The sequence below is a fragment of the Diadema antillarum genome, unplaced genomic scaffold (assembly GCF_040938485.1).
Source record: "Diadema antillarum isolate AM-2024a unplaced genomic scaffold, OU_Dant_1.0 seq00000526_RagTag, whole genome shotgun sequence".
NCBI lineage: Eukaryota > Metazoa > Echinodermata > Echinoidea > Diadematoida > Diadematidae > Diadema > Diadema antillarum.
Window position 1 is genome coordinate 311,854 of NW_027271478.1, and position 25,446 is coordinate 337,299.

The 25,446-nt window shown below is 38.4% G+C and overlaps 2 protein-coding genes across 2 annotated transcripts; both read left to right on the forward strand.

Moving 5' to 3' along the window:
- The first annotated feature begins 1,068 nt into the window (after positions 1-1,068).
- On the forward strand, positions 1,069-5,586 carry LOC139734452 (transmembrane protein 254-like). Its single transcript, XM_071645237.1, has 4 exons — positions 1,069-1,184; positions 2,539-2,642; positions 3,363-3,422; positions 5,328-5,586. Exons 1-4 carry the CDS (start codon positions 1,080-1,082, stop codon positions 5,584-5,586), a joined length of 528 nt encoding a protein of 175 aa, XP_071501338.1. The 5' UTR covers positions 1,069-1,079.
- Positions 5,587-20,382: 14,796 nt separating this feature from the next.
- LOC139734427 (transmembrane protein 254-like) lies at positions 20,383-24,217 on the forward strand. Its single transcript, XM_071645213.1, has 4 exons — positions 20,383-20,516; positions 21,492-21,595; positions 23,182-23,241; positions 23,908-24,217. Exons 1-4 carry the CDS (start codon positions 20,430-20,432, stop codon positions 24,029-24,031), a joined length of 375 nt encoding a protein of 124 aa, XP_071501314.1. The 5' UTR covers positions 20,383-20,429; the 3' UTR covers positions 24,032-24,217.
- Positions 24,218-25,446: the final 1,229 nt, after the last annotated feature.

Sequence of the window (25,446 nt, forward strand, 5' to 3'; positions counted from 1 at the left end):
TTCACCTGTTAAACAGGGCCCTGGTGTTTGTTCATTTTCGACCTTTACCTTAACCCTCAAGTCAACTGCGAGCATCAAACGAGTGACTTGTCTTTACCATGACACATCGGGCTTATCAATATGCAAAGTTTGATTAGAGTTTTCCTCAGCTTTCTCGTCGGATAAACGCTCCTGAAATGTCGTATAGCCGGTGATCATGTTCCTCTGACCTTTATCCCAAGTTTGATTTTACTTTAGACACACGCGTATAATTATGGACAGAGTCAGTATATGCTACCTCAATGTATTCCCGAACTAAAGAGACATAGCAGTTAAGCCGTATTAACGGAGATAGGAATTGTATCAACAACCTATAACGTTTCTTTCACACGCGCGCAGTTAAGTCCTTCAGGCAAAATAGACATTAACTGCTGCTAGTTAAATTTGTTAGCTTTCATTTGACAAATAGGGAGCCTATGTGAAATGCCTTTGATTAATAACGCGAAAATATATGTTATTCATTTATATATGGTTTAGTTTTTTTGAATGAAAATATATCTCTGAAATTTCAGGAGAGTTAGTAGTCCATCACCTACTTTTTTTTTTTTTTATAAAGGTATTAGTTCAAACAACGGTAGCACGTTGTAGATTTTTCACGAGTTAATGTGGCCAGAGATTACTGTATTATTCTATTGACGTACAGTTGTGTCGTTTTACAGTAGGCCCTTCTGGTCTGAACTCCAGTCGATACACTCACTACATTTCATGTATCATTATTCGTGAGGCACAGAAATTTCGCAAGCCCCGGACAAGTTCAGACTTTGGACTTTGCATGGACTTTACCCTACTGCAACTGGAGATGATCAAACAAATAAGCACGTGGTTAAGATCAAGTTCATTTTCCATTTTTTGTTACTTTTATGTTGTTTTTATTGCGCATACTGCCTAGAATATTGGACGCCCGAAAGGAAACAAATGTAAGTAAGGAGCGTATTTCTGGGCAGTAGAAAGACACGGGTTCTCGTAGTGTGAGCATCGTATTCAGCAATCACGTTGACTGGCTGACAACGTGTATGGTTTGATCTCCACACTCAACGGCCATGATGCAGAAGTCCAAAATGGCGCCTAAGGGAGATCCAAACTATTTCCAGCTCCCAAGCGTGTTCATCATGTTCCTGATTGCATTCGGCATGACTTTGACTGCGGTAAGTAACTGTTATAAGATTTAGACTAGTGGTCTATGAATCTGTTCTGTTTAGGCGCTGTTTGTGTGTGTGTGTGTGTGTGTGCGTGCGTGTGTGTGTGTGTGTGTGTGTGTGTGTGTGTGTGTGTGTGAGTGTGTGTGTGTGTGTGTCAATGTATATTTCAGCCGTAACTGGGGGCTTCAGTATGTCCAAACAAGGGGTCATCCTACTAGAGCGACAGCCACGAGTCATACAACTCACGGGTTCGACATTGAAAAAAGGTCCATGAGTCATACAGCCCACGAGTTACACAGCCCGTGAGTTCGACACGAGGCCAATAAAGCCATCTATGAGTTCCACACTATGATTATAAAAAATATCCTACGAGTTCGACATTTACAACACGAGGCCTATGTGTTGGTCTGGTGGGCCTTGTTTCCTTTAATGTCGAACTCATGGGCTTTATGACTAATGGACCTTTTTACCAATTTACAAGATATGTGTATAGGGCATACTCACGTGGAATATGGCAAACACTGGCTAGAGATTCATATTAAAATTTCTCCATCAGAAAGGTTCACGCTAAAGGGTTTTAATGGTGTCAGTGTAAGAATGATTTGAAAGAACTTTTATCTTTAAAGGGATGCTTTAGTATTGGCTGAGGTGAGAATTCAGCTTTTAACTTTTGTAACAGACTTAGAAATCATTTTATTTGATGTTAAAAAAGAATACTGTTCTAAGAGGAATTCAAAGTTTATTCGATGAAAATCGGTTTTAAGATGGCTGAGATATATAAAATCTAAGTAAAAGAAAGAGATCTTAATAAAAGGTGGGTCCCACCTTTCATTAGGGTCGCTTTGTTTTGGATATCTCAACCATTTCAAAACCAATTTTCATCAAATAAACTTTGAATTCCTCTTGGAGTTTTATCCTTTTCATATTTCTTAAGAGGTTTCTCGTTATCTAAGATAAAATCATCAAAAATCGTTGGAAACCTTAAAACCCATCTCAACGGAAACTGTACCATCCCTTTAAGAAGTTTATAACAGCGTACATTCTTCAAGTTCTTCTCGAACTACGAGTCGCGTTATATACTTATAGGGTCGACACAACGATTGACATGTATAGACGTATAAACCTGTGCTACATAAACATGTGCTAATGAAGAGTAAGTATATTTATTGAGTTATTTAGCATAAATACTTGCAGTAACAATCATATGATATCTAAAGACCAGTTATTTTAGATGGAGAGTACACAATCTACATTGATCCACCATGTAACATACAAGTATATATAAATGTGAACTTTTCGTCATGCTAAATTCAGATTCTATTTTATTTCATTCTATTTTTTCCCACATTTTCGCAAACAGATGTGCGTTTACGCACCGAACTTGATACCTTTCAACTACCTGGGATTCATCGGGGATCTGGCTCGATACCTGGCCTACGAAAGACCGAAACTCATCGCAGGGATGTACGTGGCATTATAGTCTTGATATTGCTGAATTTGTACTAAAATATCGATGTTCTTCTCATAAGAACAAAGACAAGGAAAGAAAAACAGATTGAAAATAAAATCTAATGGGACTGGACGTAAAAAACAATAATTTCCACGAAGCTTTAAGAAGTGCTGATGGATTGGCATAGAATTTCATTCGTTACGGAAAGATAATGCTAAATATATATATGATTCAATAATAACAGAGTTAAAAACAATTGAAATGCGACTTTTGGTCGTCCCGTAAGGTCTAGGGTTCGAATCCCGCTGAGTTTTACATCTCTGGACAAGGGGTGAGGTTCTTACCTACCCACCAAATCCCAGTCCACCGAAGTGTGTAAAAATGATCACCTGGCAATTATGGAATTATACTCCCCTTAGTATTGTCCAGCAAAATGTCAGGCCCCTATGGTGCGGCAATACTGACGAGGGTATACCCTGTGAAATATGACCAATATCATTTTCATTGTCATTATTAGAATCCAGAAAAGCATGAATTACTACACGATAATAAATTGCAATATAGCCATCAACTCTGTAAGGAGGTGCTTGGGTTACATTAGTTCACGTTTTCTGGTCGATGCATATCATTGTATATTATAATGGCCTCCTTGTCAAAACTTTATGTGACTGTATTCGTGTACGTGTAAAGATTGGATCCTTATTTGGGATTATTTTCTTTCATTCTCTCTGCAGTTGGTACGGAGCAGTCGCAATTCACATATCTGAGGCAATATACGCTTTCTATCTGGCTGGGTGAGTAAACCACAAGAAGGAAACTTTTTTTTTTTCATGACCAATACTTTTATTTTCTTTCATTGTTTATTGAACAAAATCAAACCAAACAATGTATTACAGGAATTACACTGTCTTTTCATGATTACACAAATCCAAAATATGTCATTAAAAAGTCGTCTGTATTTTATATAAAAAACATAACTTTTCAAAGTATCAAAATCGAATTTGAAATTGAAGAACCAGTTTTCTGTCTTCTTTAGCAGATAAATAATACTTTAGATCTTTATTGCGTTTTAACTGAGTTGTGAGGCCAACAAAAGCAAGAGCTTTGACTTGGAATTGCAAATCCGATATAAATGCAATATTTAAACAGTAAACTTAAAACGTTAGAAACTTGTCAAAGCAATCAAGCATTATTTTTTGTCGAGAGAGATGGAAGGTGTAACGTTTTGATTCCCTTCTCATTGATAATCCTATTACATTATAATAGCAGTCAAAATTGACTTTACATTGAAACATTTGCATGAATATAAATAAGTGTATCATGATCTTTGCCACAAAATGTATAAGAGAGAAATCTGATCTTTTGATTTTGATCAAGAAGTCATTAAAAGTAATATGTTAAAAAATGCACAATTTCACACATTTATTTGTATATTTTGTTAAAGAAAGAGAATAAATTTTGAATGTGAAAATGTGAAATTTGAACAATTTTTCTTTGGAATATCTTAAAATAAAATGTACAAAGGCGAGCATTGTAGTACATTAAAGGACAAGTTCACCTTCATAAACATAAGGATTGAGAAAATGTAGCAATATTAGCAGAACACATCATTGAAAGTTTGAGGAAAATCGGACAACCCGTTCTAAAGTTATGAATTTTTGAAGTTTTTGTGCAGTAACCGCTGGATGAGAAGACTACTGCAGTGTACGATGTCACATGCGTACAACAATATAAGGAAAATATAAAGAGAATTTCCCAAAATTTCATCTTTTGAAAAAAGTACACATTCCCTTGACTCGTTACCGACATATGTCATGGGTAATATTATTCCCCCTACCTTTAGAAAGAGGCAAGTCAAATGCTCTTTTATTATGCGAAAAAAATGAAAATATGTTGAATTTTCTTTACATTTTCTTTATACTGTTGTATTCATATGACATCACAAGCTGTAGTAGTCTCCTCGTCCAGCAGTTCCAACACAAAAATTTTAAAAATTCATAACTTTTGCATCGATTGTCCAATTTTCCTCAAACTTTCACTGATGTGTTCTACTAATATTGCTGCATTTTCTCAATCCTTATGCTTATGAAGGTGAACTTGTCCTTTAAATGAACTTAGTTGTATGCATTTTCTCCATGACCACTATACATGTATATGCCTTATTGCATCTTTGCATCTCTGTTGAAAAAACAACGCAGAAGTAACAGCAAGGTAGTCAGATATCTCGGTTTACTGACCTATGACTAAGTCAGATATTTCGGGTATACACACACACACACGCACGCACACACACACACACACACACACAGAGAAATACATTCGCAGAAACTGATGCGCGGCGATTATTAATTTTTTTTTTTTTTACGGAGGAGAAACAAAATCTCTTTGAAAGAAACTTAAGGGGGTACGTACTAATGGAATAAAATGTCACCAGTTTACCCCATAAAGTCGAATCATGTCCCAGGTTCCATGTTAAAGGTTTCTCTGTATTTGTTTGCCTTTTTTAAACAATTGGTACCTAATGCCTCAGAATTCCAATAGTGCTTTCTTTGCTTTCCATTGATGTCCGTTTTCATTGAAATCATCACATTACGCTGACTCTTGCATAATAGGATCATTGCAAAGAGATTTTTCTCCTCCTCCTCACCTACTCATTATAAGCTCTTTTGGATCACTGTCACTTTAAATATTGCATATAGGAAGAAAGGCATCACCGGCTGTGCACGCATCAAATGGTTCATCTCCACGCTCAGCTTTGGGATAGGCTCACTTGGAATCCTTCTCAAATACGATCCCACCGAGGAGGGGGCTGTTGTCAAAACGGATCAAAAGTGGAGTGGAGAGAATCGCCCCAAGATCAAATTCGTGCAAGTTTTCCGAGACGAGAGCGATGACGATTCCGGTGGCGACATTCAAGAAGACAACGGTAGTCATGACAACAACAGTCGGTGTTCATAGGCTGGTGATACTGCATGCTATGTGTCATCTAGGGCCTATGCAAAAAAAAGTCGCCTGATTGAAGAGTGAATGGCTTTTGATATCACGTTTCGGGCGCTCCTGTAGGAAGGCCAGAATTTACTCTTGATTGGTCTCCACTCAGAAAGCACCAGTGTACTTGCAACGGTGACACCGTAGTATTCCTGTAAATACCTCTAGTCGGATTTTGAGCAACGAACAAACAAACAATCAAACAACTTCCCATGCACATCTTGGGACTGGATTGAAACAAAGAATACATTAGACTTTTGGGTGTCATTCATGACGTAATCCTTTATTTCATCATGGGGAGGGGGTATTTGCAATGGATCACACGGCAAGCAATGACCACTGAGACTGGTAAAATTATAAGTCCTCTTTTGGCAGCTCTATCGAGTGGCGCCAAGTCACCTCTGCAGACGACCTTTGGCTGTGGTTTAATTGTGTTTGTTTGTTTTTGTTTTTGTTTTTGTTTTTGTTTTTGTTGTTTTTTTTTTGGGGGGGGGAGGGGTGTGTGATGGCTACTGCATTACGTAGGAAGAAGTTAGTAGTGTTTAATATCAGGGTTTTTTTTTAATTCTTGTTTGATTGCTTTAGCTTTGTCACGTATCAAGTAAGTAAAAGAAAATACCTTTTGCGCTATGATAGTGTTCTGTCTGTTAACAACAAGATCCTAACAGAAACAAGACCATGTGTATGAATTATTGATGGGTTTCAGCAAGGTGCATAAAACCGTGATCAAATGTGTGTGTGCGTGTCTTTGTTTAGATGTTTGTATGCATTTGACGAAGGATGAACTTCCTATTTTTATGTGTGTACCTATTTGTCTGCGAATTGTACTGTCAAGTTTAGCCCTGTTTGAGCGTTTGCTGTCGTCGTGTCTATCCAGGATATTCGTATATAGTAAGGATCACTTTCGTTCTTCAATGATAATAATGCTCCCAAAGTGACAGCACGAATTCAATCTACTGTAGCCTGGATCAGCATAGTCCAGAGAATGTGAACGTTATATCCGTCCTGTAATACAATCTTCCGTGTGCGTGACCCGTTTCCTGAATTTAAACAAACAAATAGCGATGAATTGTCTCACATTTAAGATTGTCACAAACTTAAATCCGTCCATCACCGTGTATAATGGCCTCTATGTCTAACCTGATAAATATGAAATACATGTATAAGATGTTGAATATGTTTTGTAGTTTCTACACGAATACGGTATACGTGAGATGCGTCGTTTATAAGTATTTTCAGATAGTTGAAGCAAAACCATTTCAATGAGCCTAAGTATTTGGAAACTGAAATGTAAGATCGCAAATTACACTTAAGACATTTCCTACGTTTCAATGAAGATAAAAAAACCCAGAAACTCAGGAAATTTTACTTAATATATTATAAAGGACCAAAATATTGAAATATTGCATGAAAATATCCTTCATCTTATTGTTAGTATCAGAATTCATATTTTGATATGTCACTGAAGAGTGCTGGCTTAAGTCTGTTTATGTATTTTAGGAATGTAATGTAACATTTCCAGATTGTTTATTCTATATTTCCTATTTTTTTTTTTTTTTTTTACAATTGAAGGGTTTAGGCCCTACATCAATTTTTGTCTCTTGTCAATTATGTCGAAAGTGCAATTTTGTTGCGGAATAAATTCTCGAGAGAAAATGTCTACGATATACGTTCTGTGTAGCCCGTTTATTGTACGATGCTGAGAATAGCATTTTAAGCAGAAAGCAACTTCTGACGACTCACATTTCCTTGCATTCAAAACATTTCTTCAAAATGTCATCGCGCTGTGTATTATTCATTTCCCTTTTTCATAACATGCCTTTGTATTTTTCATTCCCCTTTCCTCCATCAAATCCTTCTTCTTTTTTCCAGCTAGTAGTTCTCTTTTTCTCTTTCTTGAGGTCATGATTTTTTTTTCTAAAACGTTCGTCCAGTTTGTCTCTCTCTGTAAATAGTAGAGGCTACTATGTAATCCCGTGAGATTTTTGTGCCAAAATTGATTTTTTGGGCTAACTTTGTCAATTTGGGGGTGCTGAATTCAAAAAACTTTGGTTCCATTTTTTCCAATCACGTCTTCAGCCGCCATTTTGAATTTCAAAATGGCCGCCATAGCAAACTGTATGTTGACCCATATTTCATAAAGTGAGCATTGTTGAAGCTTCAAATTTGGTGCAAAATGCATGAGTGTGATGTCAGACACTCTGATATATCTTTTTCTGATATTGTGGATTGTTTTAATACAATTTGTAGGCTGCCATCTTGAATTTCAAAATGGCCGCCATGGGAAACTGTAATTTGACCCATATCTCACAGAGTGAGCATTGTAGAAGCTTCAAATTTGGTTCAAAATGCCTCGTTCTGATGTCAGACACTCTGATATATCTTTTGCTAATATTGTGGATTGTTTTTTACAGTTTGTAGGCTGCCATCTTGAATTTCAAAATGGCCGCCGTAGCGTTTTTACCCATATCTTAGGTTGCAATTATTGTAGAAGCATCAAATTTTCAAGAATGCGCATGCTTGTGGTGTCCAACGTTCCAGTACAGCTGTTTCCTAGTTGTGGATCATTAGACAGGTAAACATGTTGAAATTCAAGATGGCTGCTATATAGAAAACATATAATACTGTTGTAAGCGCCTTAGATGAATATACCAAAATAGTTCTAGTTGGACCGAATTCATTTCCAGGTCAAGCAGAATGACAGCCATCTCTCAATTCAAAATGACAGCCATCTCTCAAAATGGTCGTCATAAATTCAAAATGTAAGGACGAGGTTCCAATGACGTCATCAAGCCATGCTGAGGGGCAAAAACTGAGCATGGGGGGGGGGGGGGGCATACCCTGTCCCATACATGTGGGCAAGCAAGCATGTAAGCGTTACATCCCATATAGTCAGGCGGGTATATGCTGTTCCCGAATTGCGCGCTAAAGCGGTTTGTTTTTGCCTCTCAGGGAACACATCACTTGGCATCGTGGAACCTCGTTAATGATTACATTTATTCCCAGTCAGTAAAATATTTGTACAAAAGCGACCATTGATACAATTGAAGGCGATCTTCAAAAACTTGATGCTGCCTCGAGAGATTGAAGACAAACAAGGAAAAGTCTTGCAATGGCAAGAAATGCCACGGTCACCCTACCAGGCATCCCATTCACAAGCTTGTTTGTTGGCCACAAACTGAAACAAGATTTGCTAGACACTAGATATATTTCTGGAATAATGCAGAATGAATAAGGAATGAGTAGCCGCTTTCCTGATTGCCCTTGAGTGGGTCATCTTCAATTATTAAGACTTCCAAGATGCTTACTGCTGTACAGCCTATGATTCTAAAACAACAAAGGAGCAATAATAGCTCAGTTCTGTGGCACTTTGCATGCATCAGAATTCCTCCGCAATTTAGAAGACCATCACCATCACATGAGGGTAATCTCAAAAATTGTCACTGCCTTGAAGCTGATGAATGTGGTGTTTGGCATTGAGCTATCGGAAACGTGCAAGGGGAATATTCTAGAAAGAGATGAAAAGGGCAGTTTTCATCTTCTGTACTAAGAATTTGTATCTAAGAGAATGAAAATATATTCATTTCTCGGATAGTATGAAAAGGCCAGACATTCAGCTCGTGCAATCAAAATACACCATGTAAGATTGGATCCAAAGTCATTAAGCATAAGAGGATCACCAACTTCTCAAAACATTTCTACTGGTTCTACAGTCTAATAGACCTGTCATTATCCAGTCATTGTTGGACGATACAATTATCGGAAGGTATAAGTTCTAAGCAATTTCACAATCACTCTTCATCTCATAATTTCGTGGCCTTCTCCTCATTCTCACTAACAAAGGTTCATTTTTCATACCCATGCCTTAGAAATCCACAAAACTGAGCCAAATAATCAGCCTGAAAGTTGGAATTTTGAGCAGTCATTTCTATTTGACACAGAGACCACATCACGGAAAGAAAAGAAACAAAGGGTTCATCAATGCCATGGGAGCTGTCACCCGTCACTCACAACGAGGAAACAGATATCCTCATTCCATTGTATGTATTAGATGCTACTTCAAGAGCAACGGGAAAATCAGAGATATTGATGATTACTACGTATACACTGACATTTCAATTCTCCTGATGGATCTTGTAAGTTTGCTTTACTTATAACTGCATTGCATGATGGCTGCTCCATCACTGGAAAATTGTTAAAATGATAAAAGTACAACTGACATTATTGAGAGATCATGTTCTGCAGTTCGTTGTGAAAAAACAAACAAACAACTATAAAGGTCTGCTTTTTCATGCCTTTTATGGTGCTGGCTGAAGTTGAAAATTTTAGGATGTCTCAAAGAGCAGATGGACCAAGAAGTATCTGAACCTGGAATCATGCAGAATGTGAAATGACACAGTCCATGCCTTCCAGAAGTTTGGCATGGATGACTTCAACCAAGACAATCTCCCGCTTTACCCTAGTAGAGTCTTTATACAACACATCGATAGAGCAAACCTCGTCAACTCTCACAACCTAATTTGTGCCTCTACCAGGGAAATATGATATATTACATTGTAGCTATTTCCAGAGCGTATAAATGAAATACTTGGAGCTTCCTACACCAACGCTGGCCACAGAATTCATTATCATGCTTATAGCAAGAAATGCAAAAGTCATTGTTTCTGGAAGAATTTTATACAAACCAATCCTCCCCGTGTACAGCCTTAAAGTGCTGTGACTTCAAAAACTCATGCAGGGAATGAGCCTAGAAGACATTATATCTATTAAAGTGACTATCCCACAAATTTTTGGAATATAGGGCTGATATTGTAAACTCTGCAACCAAATCGTCTAAATGGGGCATTTAGTCACTCAGACACAGTTATTAAGAGGTTCTTTTGAAAGTCATTTGTTTTGACGTCAGAATCACATGATTTCCCATTCACAATTTTTACCTAAACGCTACGCTTTTAAAGGAATGTATCCCATGGCAGCCATTTTGCATTTCAATATGGCAGTGTACCTACGGGACAGGAAGCAGTCCCGCCTACGCAATTCACTGAAGTGATCGACTTACACATGAGTGTTCCAGCATGCTTGGGTTTGCAGTTTAATGATCTTACAGCACCAAATATGGTCGAAATCCATTTTGAATTTCAAGAGTGGCGGCCAATGCGAATAATCCATTATTATAGAATGTATAGGCTCTATGTGTGTGTTTTTAAAAGAATGTACACTGTACGCCACCATAGACATTCATTGCTTGTAACCAGAGATATTATCTGAAAAGCAGCCATTTTGAATGTTAAGATGGTCGCCTCGAAAGTGATCTGCAATTTCAGGGAGGGGAAAATTGCATCTGAATGTTCAACATTACAAGCCTGGTTTATGACCGAAATGTGAATTTTCTTTATTGCTTACAACAGCCCCTAGCAACATGAGATATTGGTCAAAATATACGTTTTGGTGTGGCGGCCATTTTGAATTTCAAGATGGCCACCTTCAATATCAAAATGAACCATCGTTTCAGAAAAAGATGTTTCAGGATGTCTGATAGCATACGCATGCCCTTTGCCCCGAATTACAACCTTACTCAATGTATACGATATGAGATACAGGCCCAATTATGGTGGCCATTTTGAATTTCAAGATGGCGGCCAATGAAATGATCCATCATTAAAAAAAAAAATGTATATGTTAGTATGCCTGACATCACAAGCATGCTTTTTACCCCGAATGTATACTTTCCATAATGCTTACAACCTTAGATATGGGTAAAATATATTTAGCTATGGCGGCCATTTTGAATTTCAAGATGGCTGCCTAAAAATTGTATTAATACTATCTACAGTATCAGAAAATGGTGTACCAGAATGTCTGACATCATTAACATGCTTTTTTCATCAAATTTGAGCCTTCTATGATGCTCACATTATGAGAATTGGGTCAAAATACAGTTTGCCATGGCGGCCATTTTGAAATTCAAAATGGCGGCTGAAGACGTTGTCGGAAAAAATGGAACCAAAGTTTTTTGGATTCAGCACCCCCAAATTGACCAAGTCAGCCAAAAAAAATCAATTTTGGCACGAAAATCTCACGGGACCCAATATTTCGACATAGCAGACTGTACTAAAACCATTAATCACAAGACGCAATCTTATTTTGTTTTCTCGTCACATATTACATTCATGTAATGAAAAGTTTTTGATATCTTGTGTCTTGGTCGATCAAGGTGAAAGCATTCGTTGGCATCAGCCTGACTAACTACAAGGTTCTAAATAAATGGGAGCTCCAGACCAGTCAAAAGTCAGTGTGAAAAACAACACGGTGAAATTTTATGAGTTCAACAGTGAGAATTTAATCAAAATCAGATGAAGATTACGTAAACATGAAATTGTACACCTTCACTTTTTCATAGTTCTTGAACAGTCAATATGAATAGGCAAATACTAAGTTACGTATCCGGGCACTAACCCCCTGGGCAACTACCCTCCGGATAACTACCACCCGGATAATTACCCCCCAGGTCTATTCCCCCTTAGGGCAACTACCCCCCGGACAACTACCCTCCTAGGGCAATCACCCTCCAGGGCCATTACCCCCTAGGACAACTACCACCCGGTCATCTACCCTCCTAGGGCAACTACCCCCAAGGGCAATTACCCCTAGGACATCTACCCCCCGGATAACTACCCCCTGGGTAACTACCCCCTGGATGACTACCCCCCGGATAACTACCCCCCAGATAACTACCACCCGGATAACTACCCCCTGGATAACTACCCCCCCGGATAACTACCCCCTGGATAACTACCCCCCGGAGAACTACCCCCTGGGTAACTACCCCCCGGAGAACTACCCCCTGGGTAACTACCCCCGGAGATCTACCCCCCGGATAACTACCCCCCGATAACTACCCCCCGGATAACTACCCCCCGGATAACTACCCCCAGGATAACTACCACCCGGATAATTACTCCCCGGATAACTACCCCCAGGATAACTACCACCCGGATTACTACCCCCCCCCCCCATAACCATACCCCGAGCCGCCCCCTCCTGATACTTACCTACTGGACAACCCTCCCTCCCCGCCCCCCGAAAGTTACCACCCGTCGTATATTTTCCATAAGTTCATAACACCATATCAGAAGATGCACCTTTCTCTTACACTGTCATCACTCTTTTGGCTTGTCATTTATTTTCTACCGTTATAACACATGATAGACGATAAACATAAGAAAAGGAGAGTTGATTTCACTGCAATTCATATTCCCTTAACATTAGCGAGGGACTCTTCGATATAAAGCCATAATTTTTGATAGGATCCGGGCACGGTTTTATGAAAGTTATCAGTCCTGACAAGCTGTCAGTTCCACACAATTACCAATCGTTGTAGGTCGATCAAAGCAGGTCCATGGTAACAAGTCAGTGACTCGAGCTTATCAATCAAGCAGAACCCATGGTTTTATTGAAATTATTAGAGACTAACAAGATATCATAACTGGCAACTTTTATCAAAAGGTGCCCTAATCTGTCCTGAGAGTAAGATTACAGCTTGTTTTACATACAAGTAGAATTGTGCTAGTTTTCAAATTAAATGTTCTCGACACTTTAAGAGGAAATCCAGTTTAAATATAAGTTAGTCTCATTAGAAAGAGTAAAATATTACGAGTTTAACGGTATTTCTTTTTTTTTTTTTTTTTACAAAACACCCCTAGTTGTTAACGAAGTCTTTTGTCCTGCACCCTCTTTTTGAATAGATCTAGGGAGAGTTGTAGTTGACAGAATCCTTTTTACATTATAGGGCTGCTCTGTTTTATCCCGGCCATTTCAAGAGTATTTTTTTTTCAAAAAATTGAATCCTTCTTGGAATAACATGCTCTTTAATATTTCGTAAGGGGTTTCTAATTATCTCACCCAAAAGATGTTTAAAACCTGAAGTTAGGTCTCGACCAAAACCAGACGATATGAAAAAATGTTGTTGTTTTTTTCCAATTCAAATAGCAAACGTGTTCGAAAATAACAATGAGAGACGTAATTTTCTGGGTGAGAGTTATTGTAAGAGGGGTGATTGTTTGGAGCCTAATTTTAATAAGGAGTAATTGTCAAGGGAGGTAATGCTCTGCAGTGATCATACCAAGGAGGTGACAATCTCTTCCCACATCCTTGATATACTAGTTGTTAATATGCCCAATAATGCAGTAGGGCAATTCTGAAATGAGCGTTAACGGTATAACAGTAAAATAGTTACAAAATTGATGAAACAATGCAAAGAAAGCAAATTAAGACAGAGACGAAGTACACAAATAAAGATACAGTGCACTCCCGTTACAACGAACACGGTTATAACGAAATTTCGTTATAACGAAGCAAAACTTCTGGTCCCAAAATTATCGCCATTAAAGTCTATGGTACAAAATTCGCTTATAACGAAGACGGTTATAACAAATTTTCGTTATCACGAAGTCTTTTCTGAGCGCCACTGACAAAGAAAAACAAAAGAAATGCGCTCCGTTATAACGAAATGCGGATCGCATTCGAAAATGCGTAGCGGAACAAGCATTATTAAAGCGTCTCTGCATGAGCGAACGCATCATTGAATGTTCACTCCGTGTATCACGCAAAGTTTCCGAGGGGAACTTGCGTTGTTGTAATAAAATAATTTGAATTCAGATAAGGTTTGTTTCATTGCTCCGAAGTCCTTCAATACAAAACACACAGATTCTGATACAACTAAATGTCCGTTAGTTCGGAAATGAAAGAGGGTTTGTTATTAAGCACATTTTGGCGTTATTCCAAAGGTTCGTTAATTCGATAATAAAATATGGTCCTTATTCTTATTGTTATACGGTTCGTTAGTCCGAAAATGATAGGAATTCAAAACGTTCGTTAATCGGAACATTACAAAAAGTATCGTTAATCCATGGTAGAAAAAGGAGAGTACACTAACAAAACTTAAGAATTGCAATCTTTATAATCGTCTTAAGATAAATAAATCTTCGAAATAACTAACCTTTCTCATTTTTTTTTTCATCAACAAAATTTCTTCGGAATAACGAACCTTATTTCATTTTCGGATGAAAAAGCCTTCGGAACAACGGACTTTCTGACTATAGTGAACCTTTTTCTTTTTTTGATTTATAAACATTCAGAATGACGAACCTCATTTCATTTTCAGATCAACGAACCTTCGGAAAATGAACAATATATTATTTTGATCTAAATTATGAACTTTCGGAATAATGATTCTGCGGAAATGCGAACCTTCACATAAACAAACCATCGGAATCCCGGGAATGGCGAAACTTCGGAATAAGGAGTCTTCGGAGTAACGTACTTTAGTAAGAAAATAACCTTTGGAATAGCGAACTGTAACCAAATCCTACACCGTCATTTTCTACACATGTGTGACAACACAAACAAGTTTATGCTCTTTTTAAAATGTAATATTTAAACGAAATTAAAAAGGTATTCTCCCATTTCACATAGCTTTCCAGCGTATGATGAGGATTCAACAAACAGAATTTTTTTATGCGTGGTTTCCTTCTTTTCGTTATACATTGCATATTATATTTGTTCGGTTACAACGAAATTTCGTTAAAACGAAAAAAAAAAAAAAAACTGCCGGTCCTGAGCATTTCGTTTTAACGGGAGTGCACTGCACATGAACACACACGAGATAAATCCCTTGTAATGAGAGAAAGAGGAAAGGTGAGTTATGTGACAGGAATAGACTACCTTCACGGTGGACAGAGAAAAGCGAGAGGGAAGAGGAAGATGATGGGTCAAAACCAGGGCACGTGAAGCATGAGATATAAGCTCCTCAAAATAAAGAAGTGTTACATGGAGTTGTGGTAAACGATAGACAATTGTGGTTAAAAAAATATTGCAAAAAGTTTAACTCATTCTGAAGAGTAACATTTCTTCAAAATGTCTTTAGTTCAATGGTAAAGGCATTCAAACTTAAAACTTCTTTTATACTATACTATCAAGAGAAATCCGAAATTTCGGAACAGTAAAAGAAAATACAGATTTAGCGAAAATAGTTTGGTTAAAGGCATTGACATTTACTGGATTACCGGGTAGGATATGAAGGGACAGCTTCGTTTTTTTATGAACATAGAGTCAAAATACAGAGGGAGAAATTAAGCTTTTACATAAATTGTCCTAAGTGCAAACGATACAAATCGTAAATCTTTAAGATGTTGTTTTCATAAAATGATGTCCTGGGGGTAATTTTCGTCTTGATAGTTATAGGGGAGGGGGAGTTGTAGGCTTGCTTATCCGGGGTAATCATCCATGGGAAGTTATCGGAGGGTGTAGTTATCGGGTGGAAGTTATCTGGGGTCTAGTTATCGGAGGAGGGGGTAATTAACCTGGGGATAATTATCCTAGTGGTAATTATCGGGGGGGGGGGTAGTTATCCGGAGGGTAATTATCCGGGGGGGGGGTGATTATCCGGGGGGTAATTATCCGGGGGGTAATTATCCGAGGGGTAATTATCCGGGGGGTAGTTATCCGGGGGGTAGTTATCCTGGGGGTAGTTACCCAGGGGGTAGTTCTCCGGGGGGTAGTTACCCAGGGGGTAGTTCTCCGGGGGGTAGTTATCCAGGGGGTAGTTCTCCGGGGGGTAGTTACCCAGGGGGTAGTTTTCCGGGGGGTAGTTATCCAGGGGGTAGTTATCCGAGGGGGTAGTTATCCGAGGGGTAGTTATCCAGGGGGTAGTTTTCCTAAGGGGGAATTGCCCTGGGGGGTGATTGCCCTAGGAGGGTAGTTGTCCGGGGGGTAGTTGTCCTAGGGGGTAATTACCCTGGAGGGTAATTGCCCTTGGAGGGTAGTTGTCCGGGGGGTAGTTGCCCTAGGGGGAAATTGTCCTGGGGGGTAATTATCCGGGTGGTAGTTATCCGGAGGGTGGTTTTCCAGGGGGTACTGTTCCTAGAACCACTAAGTTAATGATGTTGTCGCATCAAAATTCGCTATACAGTTTGTACCTAAGTCCTTCAAATTTTCGGTTTTTTTTTTCGAACGCGATCAGGCCACAGTCTAAAATCATAGATCATTATTTTGAAGTTATTCAGCCGCACTGCAAAAAGTCCGGTGTTAAATAGTGAACACCGAGCTGGTGTTAAATTTTCGGTGCTCATTTATGGTGTTAAATTAACACCTCCGGTGTCATTTCCAAATATAAAACTGTTTTTTGAAGAGTTTCTTAGTAACTGCACTTCTTGTTGATTTTTAATCTAAACAAGACGATCAAGAATTTTACATTAAAATACTAGATTTTTGAAAAAATGTGAAAATAAATTTACACCACAGTAACACCAGCTGGTGTGGTCTCTTATTGAAGCTGGACGGGTGTTAAACCATTGATATTAACACCAACAAATATCAAATCAACACCATGTGGTGTCATTTTTGAATTAACACCAGTACAGTGTCAAAATAACACCAGGTACAGTGTCAAATTAACACCATGAAGTGTCAGGTGAACACTTTTCAACACCATCACAATGCTTTTTTCTACACCTGTGGGTGTGGTCCTCTATTGAAGTTTGATCGGTGTTAGATTTAACACCCATGGTGTTAAATCTAACACCGATGTTTTACAGTGCGGGAATAACATAACATTTTACACTTTTATGGTGAAAAAATGCTAAAGATCAATAGAAAATTGTTAGGCGATGACATCATATTAATTTCACTCATTTGCGTATCGATCCATTTCCCTTGGTTATCATGTTCCGTGACACTTACCGCTGCGGTAAGTCTAAAATTTCAGCGGTATTAGTCAGAAATCAGCGGTAACTTTCCATTGCATAGAAAGTTACCTTTTTTTTCCGCTCCGAAGGTACCAGTGTTTGGACCACTTAATTCATAATATTAACCCCTCCGTAGCTACTCTCTTGGCCTCCACATTGTTTTGTTAAACGTATGCAATTCTAAAATCCAATTACGTAGATGATTATATTCTGTGTAATAAAAATGGAGATTTCTACTCAATGTTTATGAGACTGTATCATTTTCATTGTGGAAAAGAAATCACTTTTGTTCTATTTCTATCATGATATTAGATGACCAGTTGATTGATTGATTCATTCATTCATTTTTTATTTCATTTCCGGCCAAACCATATAATATGACATTGCATATTGTGACAGAGCAAGTGGATCAATCCTGTGTCATACATGCACCACAAATTGATGATATTGAATATCAGCCATTTGAAAGGATGACATTTAATTTTACAGCATATAGTTAGTGCATCAATACTGCAGCCGCCATATTGGCTCTATGGTATAAAAGGTGATCATTCAGCAGAAAATTGTCTTCTCCTTTGCAAACCATAATATTAAGGGATACAAAGGAATTGTTGAGTTCGCAAACCATAATATAAAGAAATACAAAGAAGATGTTGAGTCTTTGGAAATTTGTGGAAAGTTTCGGTTGTTTCCCCAGTACAAACTGTTACAATTAAATATATAAGGAATGTCGAGTCTGGGGAAACTTATGGAAAGTTTTGGGAAGGGTGCTAGTCCCGGAGAGGCGGGAGAAGCACCACACATATATACATGGGATTTTCCATCATGACCAGCCAAGTGGTAGTAGACAGTCGCCAAGACAAAGTAGAGTGTAGTCTAGTGGTCAGCCTGATGGTCACTCTTGAACAGGCATGATCATGGCCTAAAGCCATGTAACCGACAACTGATTGGAGGATGGTTTGCATAAATCATGAAGGGGTGGAGCATGTAAATGCTATTATATTCATTATGTTGTTGCTAGGTGTTGCTAGGTGGTGCTAGACAAAATTTTCCATAGCACCATGTGCTGCACCCTCAGAATCATTATAAATAGAATGATTTTGTTCTTTGAAGTTAGTTGATTCGAGCATTCATGTATTCATCGGTCACTCATTGAGTGGGAGATACCCACTCTCTTATACCGCACCGGAAGACTTGTGAACTTCATCTACAAGACAATAAACGACCATCTTCGTACATATTGTACATCACTGTCTGCTTTGAAGTTCTTCAAAGTGTCATCGTGTGGTTGTTGAGCGTGAAGGGTACGCCAGTGTGCTGAGAATGCGGCATTGCTGAAAACCATCCAGTTACACATATACACAAAGTCAGTACAAAGTAACTTTTACATGTCCAAATGAAATTTAAATACACGTCATTTGTTTACATGAAACAAAAAACATATTTTGGTAGAAGAAGTACAAGGACAAAATGTGACTGAATCATAACAAAGAAAAGGTCGGAAATGGAGGGGACTGCTAAAAAGCCAAGCTTGTAGAATGCAGTCCCCTCGGAGTCGCAATATAATAGTAATACTCGAGACATTTTAACATAATCCACGGGAACCAGAACACAAAACGAGCACGCACTCAAACGCACACACATACAGTAACAAAGCAGCTCTCTTAAATACACGTGGAAAGGATAAAAAGGAGATAGAAAGGGACAGGAAGACAGAGGGAAGGGCAAAGGAGGAGAGTATTGGGGGTCGAAGCCAGGACACATGAGACCTTGGTCTTACCGAGAAGTTGTCTTCACATGAATGATATAACATAATGGTTATGAAATAAAGTAAACAAAATAAAGGCGTTAGCAGCAAGAGAAATCAGTTAGGAGCTTTCAAAATGCAAATCCCCAGTAATATAAGAATTAATAAGCATTTTCTTTGATTTCAAAGTAAAAGTGTTGAAACTTAGAGATTCTTTTATACTGCTGTCAAGGGAATTCCAGAGTTTAGGTCCAGCGAAGGAGAATATAGACTTTGCAAAAATTGTCCTAAACAGTGGTAAATGGAATTCATTGGTTTGTCTAGTGGGGTATGAATGTACAGTTTTATTTTGGATAAACATAGAGTCAAACACCAAAGGAAGGGAGTGATTTGTTAATTTGTACATAAACTGACCTAAATTAAAACAATACAAATCCTTGATTTTTAAAACATCATTTTGATGAAACAAGTCATTAGTATGACATCTCCACGATTCTCTACAAATGATACGATTATTGATTACTGCCGAACAGTGCTGGGACATGGAGTCTTATTGTTTTCTTTTTCTAATCTGTTCCATTTAATCATCTTTTCATTTATCACAAGACTTTATCTTCATTTCATTTCAGTTATTTCTTTATTTTGCTCATTCATTACTCAATACATTTATTGTAACTAAATCCATTCAGCAAGATTACGAAACAATGAAACATATGAGAATTGCTACGTTTAATGATTTCTTTCAGTTAACCAAATTTGCGTCCTGTTTCTATAGTCAATTTAATAGATCGTAATGAAAATCTCACGAATACAATGAATTAAAACCCCATACTTGTACTATTTGTAGGTTCGTTTCAACATTTTTCTTAAAGGGTTTGTGCAAAAAAAAAAGGGTCTGAACTTTGTATCTCTTGTTTTCTTGATGCGATTTTGTTTGTTTTGCGTTAATCGTGTAACTAACTTCGATGGTATTGTTTCTAAAATAAGAGGACGTCTGACCTAACCGTTACTGCGATTAGATTAGTGTTTTACTCGACCTTTGGCTTGCGTTCTTGAAAATCGAATAAGCAAGGTAACAGTGTGTTCAAATAATGGCTTTCAACGCAACAATGGTGGTGCTGTAGCGTGTGTAATAACAATAGTCTGGCGAGGGTCGCTAAGTATACTTTTCAACGGACGCACACTCTTCTATAGATTGCACATTTCAACACAGGCGTTTTACTTCTAGATCTGCAGCAACAAGGCCAGGCTCTTCTTTGCCTTATTTCCTGATATCACTGGACTACATAGTCATTTAAGTGTTTAGTAGCATATCAGTCGCGATGGCGCAGATAGTTGGACCAAACTATTTCCGACTGCCAAACATCTTGGGCATGATCCTTACACTGTTACTGCTGGGTATATTTCCGGTAAGTTAAGAACTTGACAAGAATTAGCAGCTGCATTGTGTCAGCAGACGACATTTTAGTTTTTTTTTTAATATTCATAGTTGCATAGTCACTAATGCAGTGTCTACGCTGGTGATCTTTTAATGGATTTTATTATTACGGGCTATCCTCTCCTACAGAAATGAGTCTTGATACCTAGCTGCAGTGAAGAAAAAAAAAACGTCGTTTAGCAGAAGGTCATTAATTGCTTTCCATGTTTGCTGTGCATGTGTGTGTGTGTGTGTGTGTGTGTGTGTGTTCGAGATTGCATATGTGTGGTCAATTACTATTATTTTCATAACGCACATGCTGGGGTATAGAAGCGTACGACGCCCAAGTCCAGCCTTCGTTTCACATCAACGTTACATGGAAACCGTTCGAGACTTGCTTTGGGAGAACTTTGACGCATAAGCAACGCACGTGGCACAAACGTCATTGTGAACTGCTATTAGTCCTCGTAATGGTGACGATTTCCATAACTTTCAGGCCAGTTATCATAAAGTAAATGTTTGCCTTCTCTTTCAGTAAACGTAAGAGAAGGCAAACGATGTGTAGTATATATCTTCTGTATGCTTGTTTGCATCTAACCATTCTTCCAGACCTACTCAGAGGCATTTTAAGTAGGCCTAGGACTATTCCTCTGCACTATTTTATCGTATAAATCGTAGGCCTACATGTATATTACATGCAAGGCAAAAATGTCCAAGCTAAATTAGCAAGCCATGCCAACGTAAAAGTACTGATGTGTATATTAAGGATCTCTAGCTGTTCTTGGAATGATTACTGGTGGAAGGTTCCTTGGGAATAACTTTTTAATCCATTGGCTATGTATACAGAACATTTCATTCTTGTTGTTTGATATTATATTACATGCTTACTGCTCATCTGCCGAAGAAAAAGAGGTTGTCATTTATTTGAATCAATGTGTCATCCCAGCTCTATGTTGCCAATTTGCAGATCTGCATGTACTTTCCTGACAAGATTCCGTATGGCTCTCTCGGTCCTCTTGGGAGCGTCCTCTACTACATGGCACACAACATACCCGTGTTTACCGCCAGAATGTGAGAATCCTTTAATTGTCCCTGCTACTCTAAGTGGCGTCACACTATCCCGAAATTTTCACACTGGTGGCAATACGCATATGGAATTTTCAGTTTCGTGCGGAGTTGGCCTCGAACTTGGTCCAAAGCTTTATCCAGAAGTTTAGCCAAAGGACACGCGAAGGAAACGCAATGGCTACACAAAGATTTTGCCACCGCTCACAAAGTTGCTGCTGGAGTCTGTATGAGAAACTCGGATCGGGTCTTACGAACGCTTAAATGCCTTCACGATCGACCCAATACTAATACGATCAAAGCCGAATTTGAATCTTTCCTTCATCGTATGTCCATCTTGTCTAAATTTCGGGACAGACGCAGGGACACGAATACTTACGTACATACATACACGTTTTGAATGATTGAATGACTGAATAAGCCAGTTCGGAGATAGCTCATGTGCACACGGGTACAAATGACCTTTCATTTTTCTCATTTGGTTAGGCACTTCACTCAATTCAAAGCGACATAATGCAGCAGCTTGCCCAACATAGCATTTCATGGAACTCGTATTCTAACAAAGAATGGACCTGTGTAGATGAAGTGATCAGAATGGTTTGTCAATCAACACTTTGGGAAGCATCCATTTCATTGTGCTGTTTTGAATACATTAACAAACTTTTTCTCTTAACATTGCCAAATACCAGGCTTGCTGTCAGGCGGATGTACTGGCAGGCAACATTTATAAGGATTACATGAATAATCATAGTATTAAAGATGCTTATCTCAGTGAATTTAAAAACCAACCTGTCTCTCGGTACAAATGAACTTTTTCTGCTCATGCTCAAACTGGAACCCCGAACTGGCTTATTAGTTACCGCTCTAATGAAGCGTTGAATGCTTTAATAGCTTAGCAGGCGTCACACTGCCTCGAAGTTGAGCAAAGATTTACACACAATAAAGAAAATTTTATGTATGAACGCTAGATTATACGGCCATTCGTACAACGTATATAAACGCCAGTGGAGCTTCTCGGCTTGATAAAAGAAGATTGTACACTATTTGTACTTGCTTTGGTTATTGTCCTGCTTTTGATTAAACTCGGGACCAACTTCGTGCGATATTGCAAATTCCATAGTCGTATTGCCATCTTGTGTCAACTTCGGGACAGTGTGACGTTAGCCTTATAGAAAGCAACCACGTGATGAACCAACTGCTTGAAGTCCCCATCCCTGAATATAAGATCATTGCCTTCCTTAACCAGAAACAGCAATTTGGGACGGAACAGTCTTTAGCCTTGTTAGGATTAATAAACCTAAACAAACAGACGCACACACAAACACATTATACATAGGACCCTATACATGTACATTATGCATGTACACAGCATACATGCATAAACACACACACGTATAAGATATTGCCATAGAAATTTATAACCATCTTTTCTGCGTACCGTATCAACACTGATCAAAACCTTTGTTTACTAATTAGATTTGTGACAGAGAATCAGAGAGAACAATTGCAAAAAAAAAAAAATCGTTAATGCGATGTACAGTGTACTCTTTCTTTTAAATTACGTTTCGATCTTTCTCAATTTCATCCCACAGATTTTACGTGATCGTCGCTGTTCATATCATGGAAGCCCTGTATGCATTCAGCCTGTCAGGGTAAGTTCAAAACAAGAATTATGCAAATAAGTAACTATGAATTGCACCAAAACCTAAACTCAGCCCCCTTCAGTCAATCATAATAGCATCAAGATTGTCAGTGAATATTTTGACACATCAATGAAAAGATCTGAGAAAATTTATAGACTGTCTCTCCACTTCCTTTGCAACATGTTGAAGGGTTGGTCAAATGCAAATCCGTTCTCATGTATTGCAACTTTAAAGATGCGTAGACCCTGTCTTATGAAGAGTTATAATTGATTATATAGTTGATTTCTATCATAAGTCAATGGCAGCCTGTGTGTTAAGAAAATTTAAAATCGATTATATCTTTTGATAAAACGGGGCCCCGGAGTGGAAATGGGTCTAAGCGTAAGCGCTATAGAGAGGAGTTGATAGCATCAGTGTCTGTAGGAAATTTGCGCCGTACGCCCAAGTAAGCATTCGACTACACCACCTGGGGCCCGTTTCATAAAACTTGTTATCAGTGACAACTGCCACATTTCTATGACAAATTTGATCTCAGTTAACCAGATGCAAGGATTTCAGTGGCTTGTCACATCTATGACAACTTGTCACTGATGACAAGTTTTATGAAACGAGCTCCGGGTCTGTGTGCCATTAACACGTTTTCGACTTTTCTCTATCTATCTTTTTCCATTGTAGGAAGGTCGGGATAGAAGGCCTTTACCGTGTCGCGTGGTTCATATCAACACTCATCTTTGGAATTGGATCTCTACGATGGCTGCTTAAAGCGAGAGCGGACATGGCGGTTAAGCACAAGGTTTAAAGAAGCCTTCAATCCTGTGTCAACCACATAGAAAAAGGGAAATTGGTCTAAAGTTTAGGGCATTTAAAACATTTCAGAAGCATTCCCGTAAAGGTATGTTTACAATTTGCAAATGTAACAGTCAATGACAGTATTTTACCTCACAATATAATTATTTAAAATTTAACGATAGAGGTGCTCGTTAAAAAAAAGAAAAGAAAAGAAAAAGATGATTGCAAAGGGTACTATTACAATAATGTTTACAGCAGAAATACCAAACATTACGTAGTACTGAGACGATTATAAGCGGTTTGTCCCGCCATGGAGAGATTTGACGTGTTTATGTAAGACTTTTTTAAAGAGGTATCATGCTGCATTTTAGGATTTCTCATGCTGCAAGCAGGACGCACGGAATTCATCTTTCTCCGATGCCCGAACACAAACTGTGTTCCATTATACAGTCCACTCTGTGATAATGCCTATGTATTGCATCTTAAGATCGCTTTCGCTAATGACTGTAATACAGATAGAGTAAAATGAAAATATAGATACCTTTACTAACAGCAGTAGGAATATGTACGCTATTGTTGACGCTGCCACTTCTTGTACTAAAAACGAGGATGATAATGATACATGTAATAAGTTTGGTGAACACTATCATAACAATTACTGTCTTTTGTCATCTTCAGTGTTCCCACTATTATTCCATCCGTCATTGTCCGCGGGCCATGTCGTTATTATTACCAGGTTATACCCTCTGATATACCTGGGCCCAAGCTGTTTCGTAAAGTTATTCGTAAAGTTACACACGACTTTGCGAACGACTTGAATATGCCAAGCAAAGTGGACGTCCCAATCACTGTTAATTTCAATATCTGAGGATGAAATTTACGATGATAATGATTATTCTTACATTTTAACACACGTTTTTAGTTGGAAGTGTATTTTTTGCCCCAATGTAGATGAAATATTGACGTAAAGTCGAATCTTCATAAGAGCGTAAGGGAAAAAAATGGGTATACGCATAATATTGACACTTCATATTCCAGTTCGTAAAGTCGTGCGTAACTTTACAAAGAGCACTAAACAAAACAAAAAAAAGGAAAAAAAAAACAGAGAAAAAACAGAGTATTGAACAGGGCCCTGTATGGGTCAAGAAGGACTCGGTGCATGGGTTAAGAATATCTTGTCCTGGGACGCAGGCACTTGACAGGATTCAACTTTGGACCTCCGACTGAAAGTCTTATCCACTATATACCACGGCGCCTCCACCGCAGTGATGGTAAAAGATGGTATACTATAGTATATTATTTTCTCAAGAATGGAAATTAGGGTGATAGATCTGATGAAAGAAAACAACGATTGTAATACAGCGCGACTATAATTCCGTCGCGATGACTATATTTTGTGTGCCTCGAATGATTGTAGTTGGCTGT

Bases quoted from the DNA above. Each gene is read 5' to 3' on its own strand.
- LOC139734452 (XM_071645237.1), top strand. From the start codon at position 1,080: ATGATGCAGAAGTCCAAAATGGCGCCTAAGGGAGATCCAAACTATTTC. The intron at 2,643-3,362 runs GTACGTGGCATT...TTCTCTCTGCAG, and splicing joins CCGAAACTCATCGCAGGGAT to TTGGTACGGAGCAGTCGCAA. The intron at 3,423-5,327 runs GTGAGTAAACCA...TATTGCATATAG, and splicing joins TACGCTTTCTATCTGGCTGG to GAAGAAAGGCATCACCGGCT.
- LOC139734427 (XM_071645213.1), top strand. From the start codon at position 20,430: ATGGCGCAGATAGTTGGACCAAACTATTTCCGACTGCCAAACATCTTG. The intron at 21,596-23,181 runs GTGAGAATCCTT...TTCATCCCACAG, and splicing joins CCCGTGTTTACCGCCAGAAT to ATTTTACGTGATCGTCGCTG. The intron at 23,242-23,907 runs GTAAGTTCAAAA...TTTCCATTGTAG, and splicing joins TATGCATTCAGCCTGTCAGG to GAAGGTCGGGATAGAAGGCC.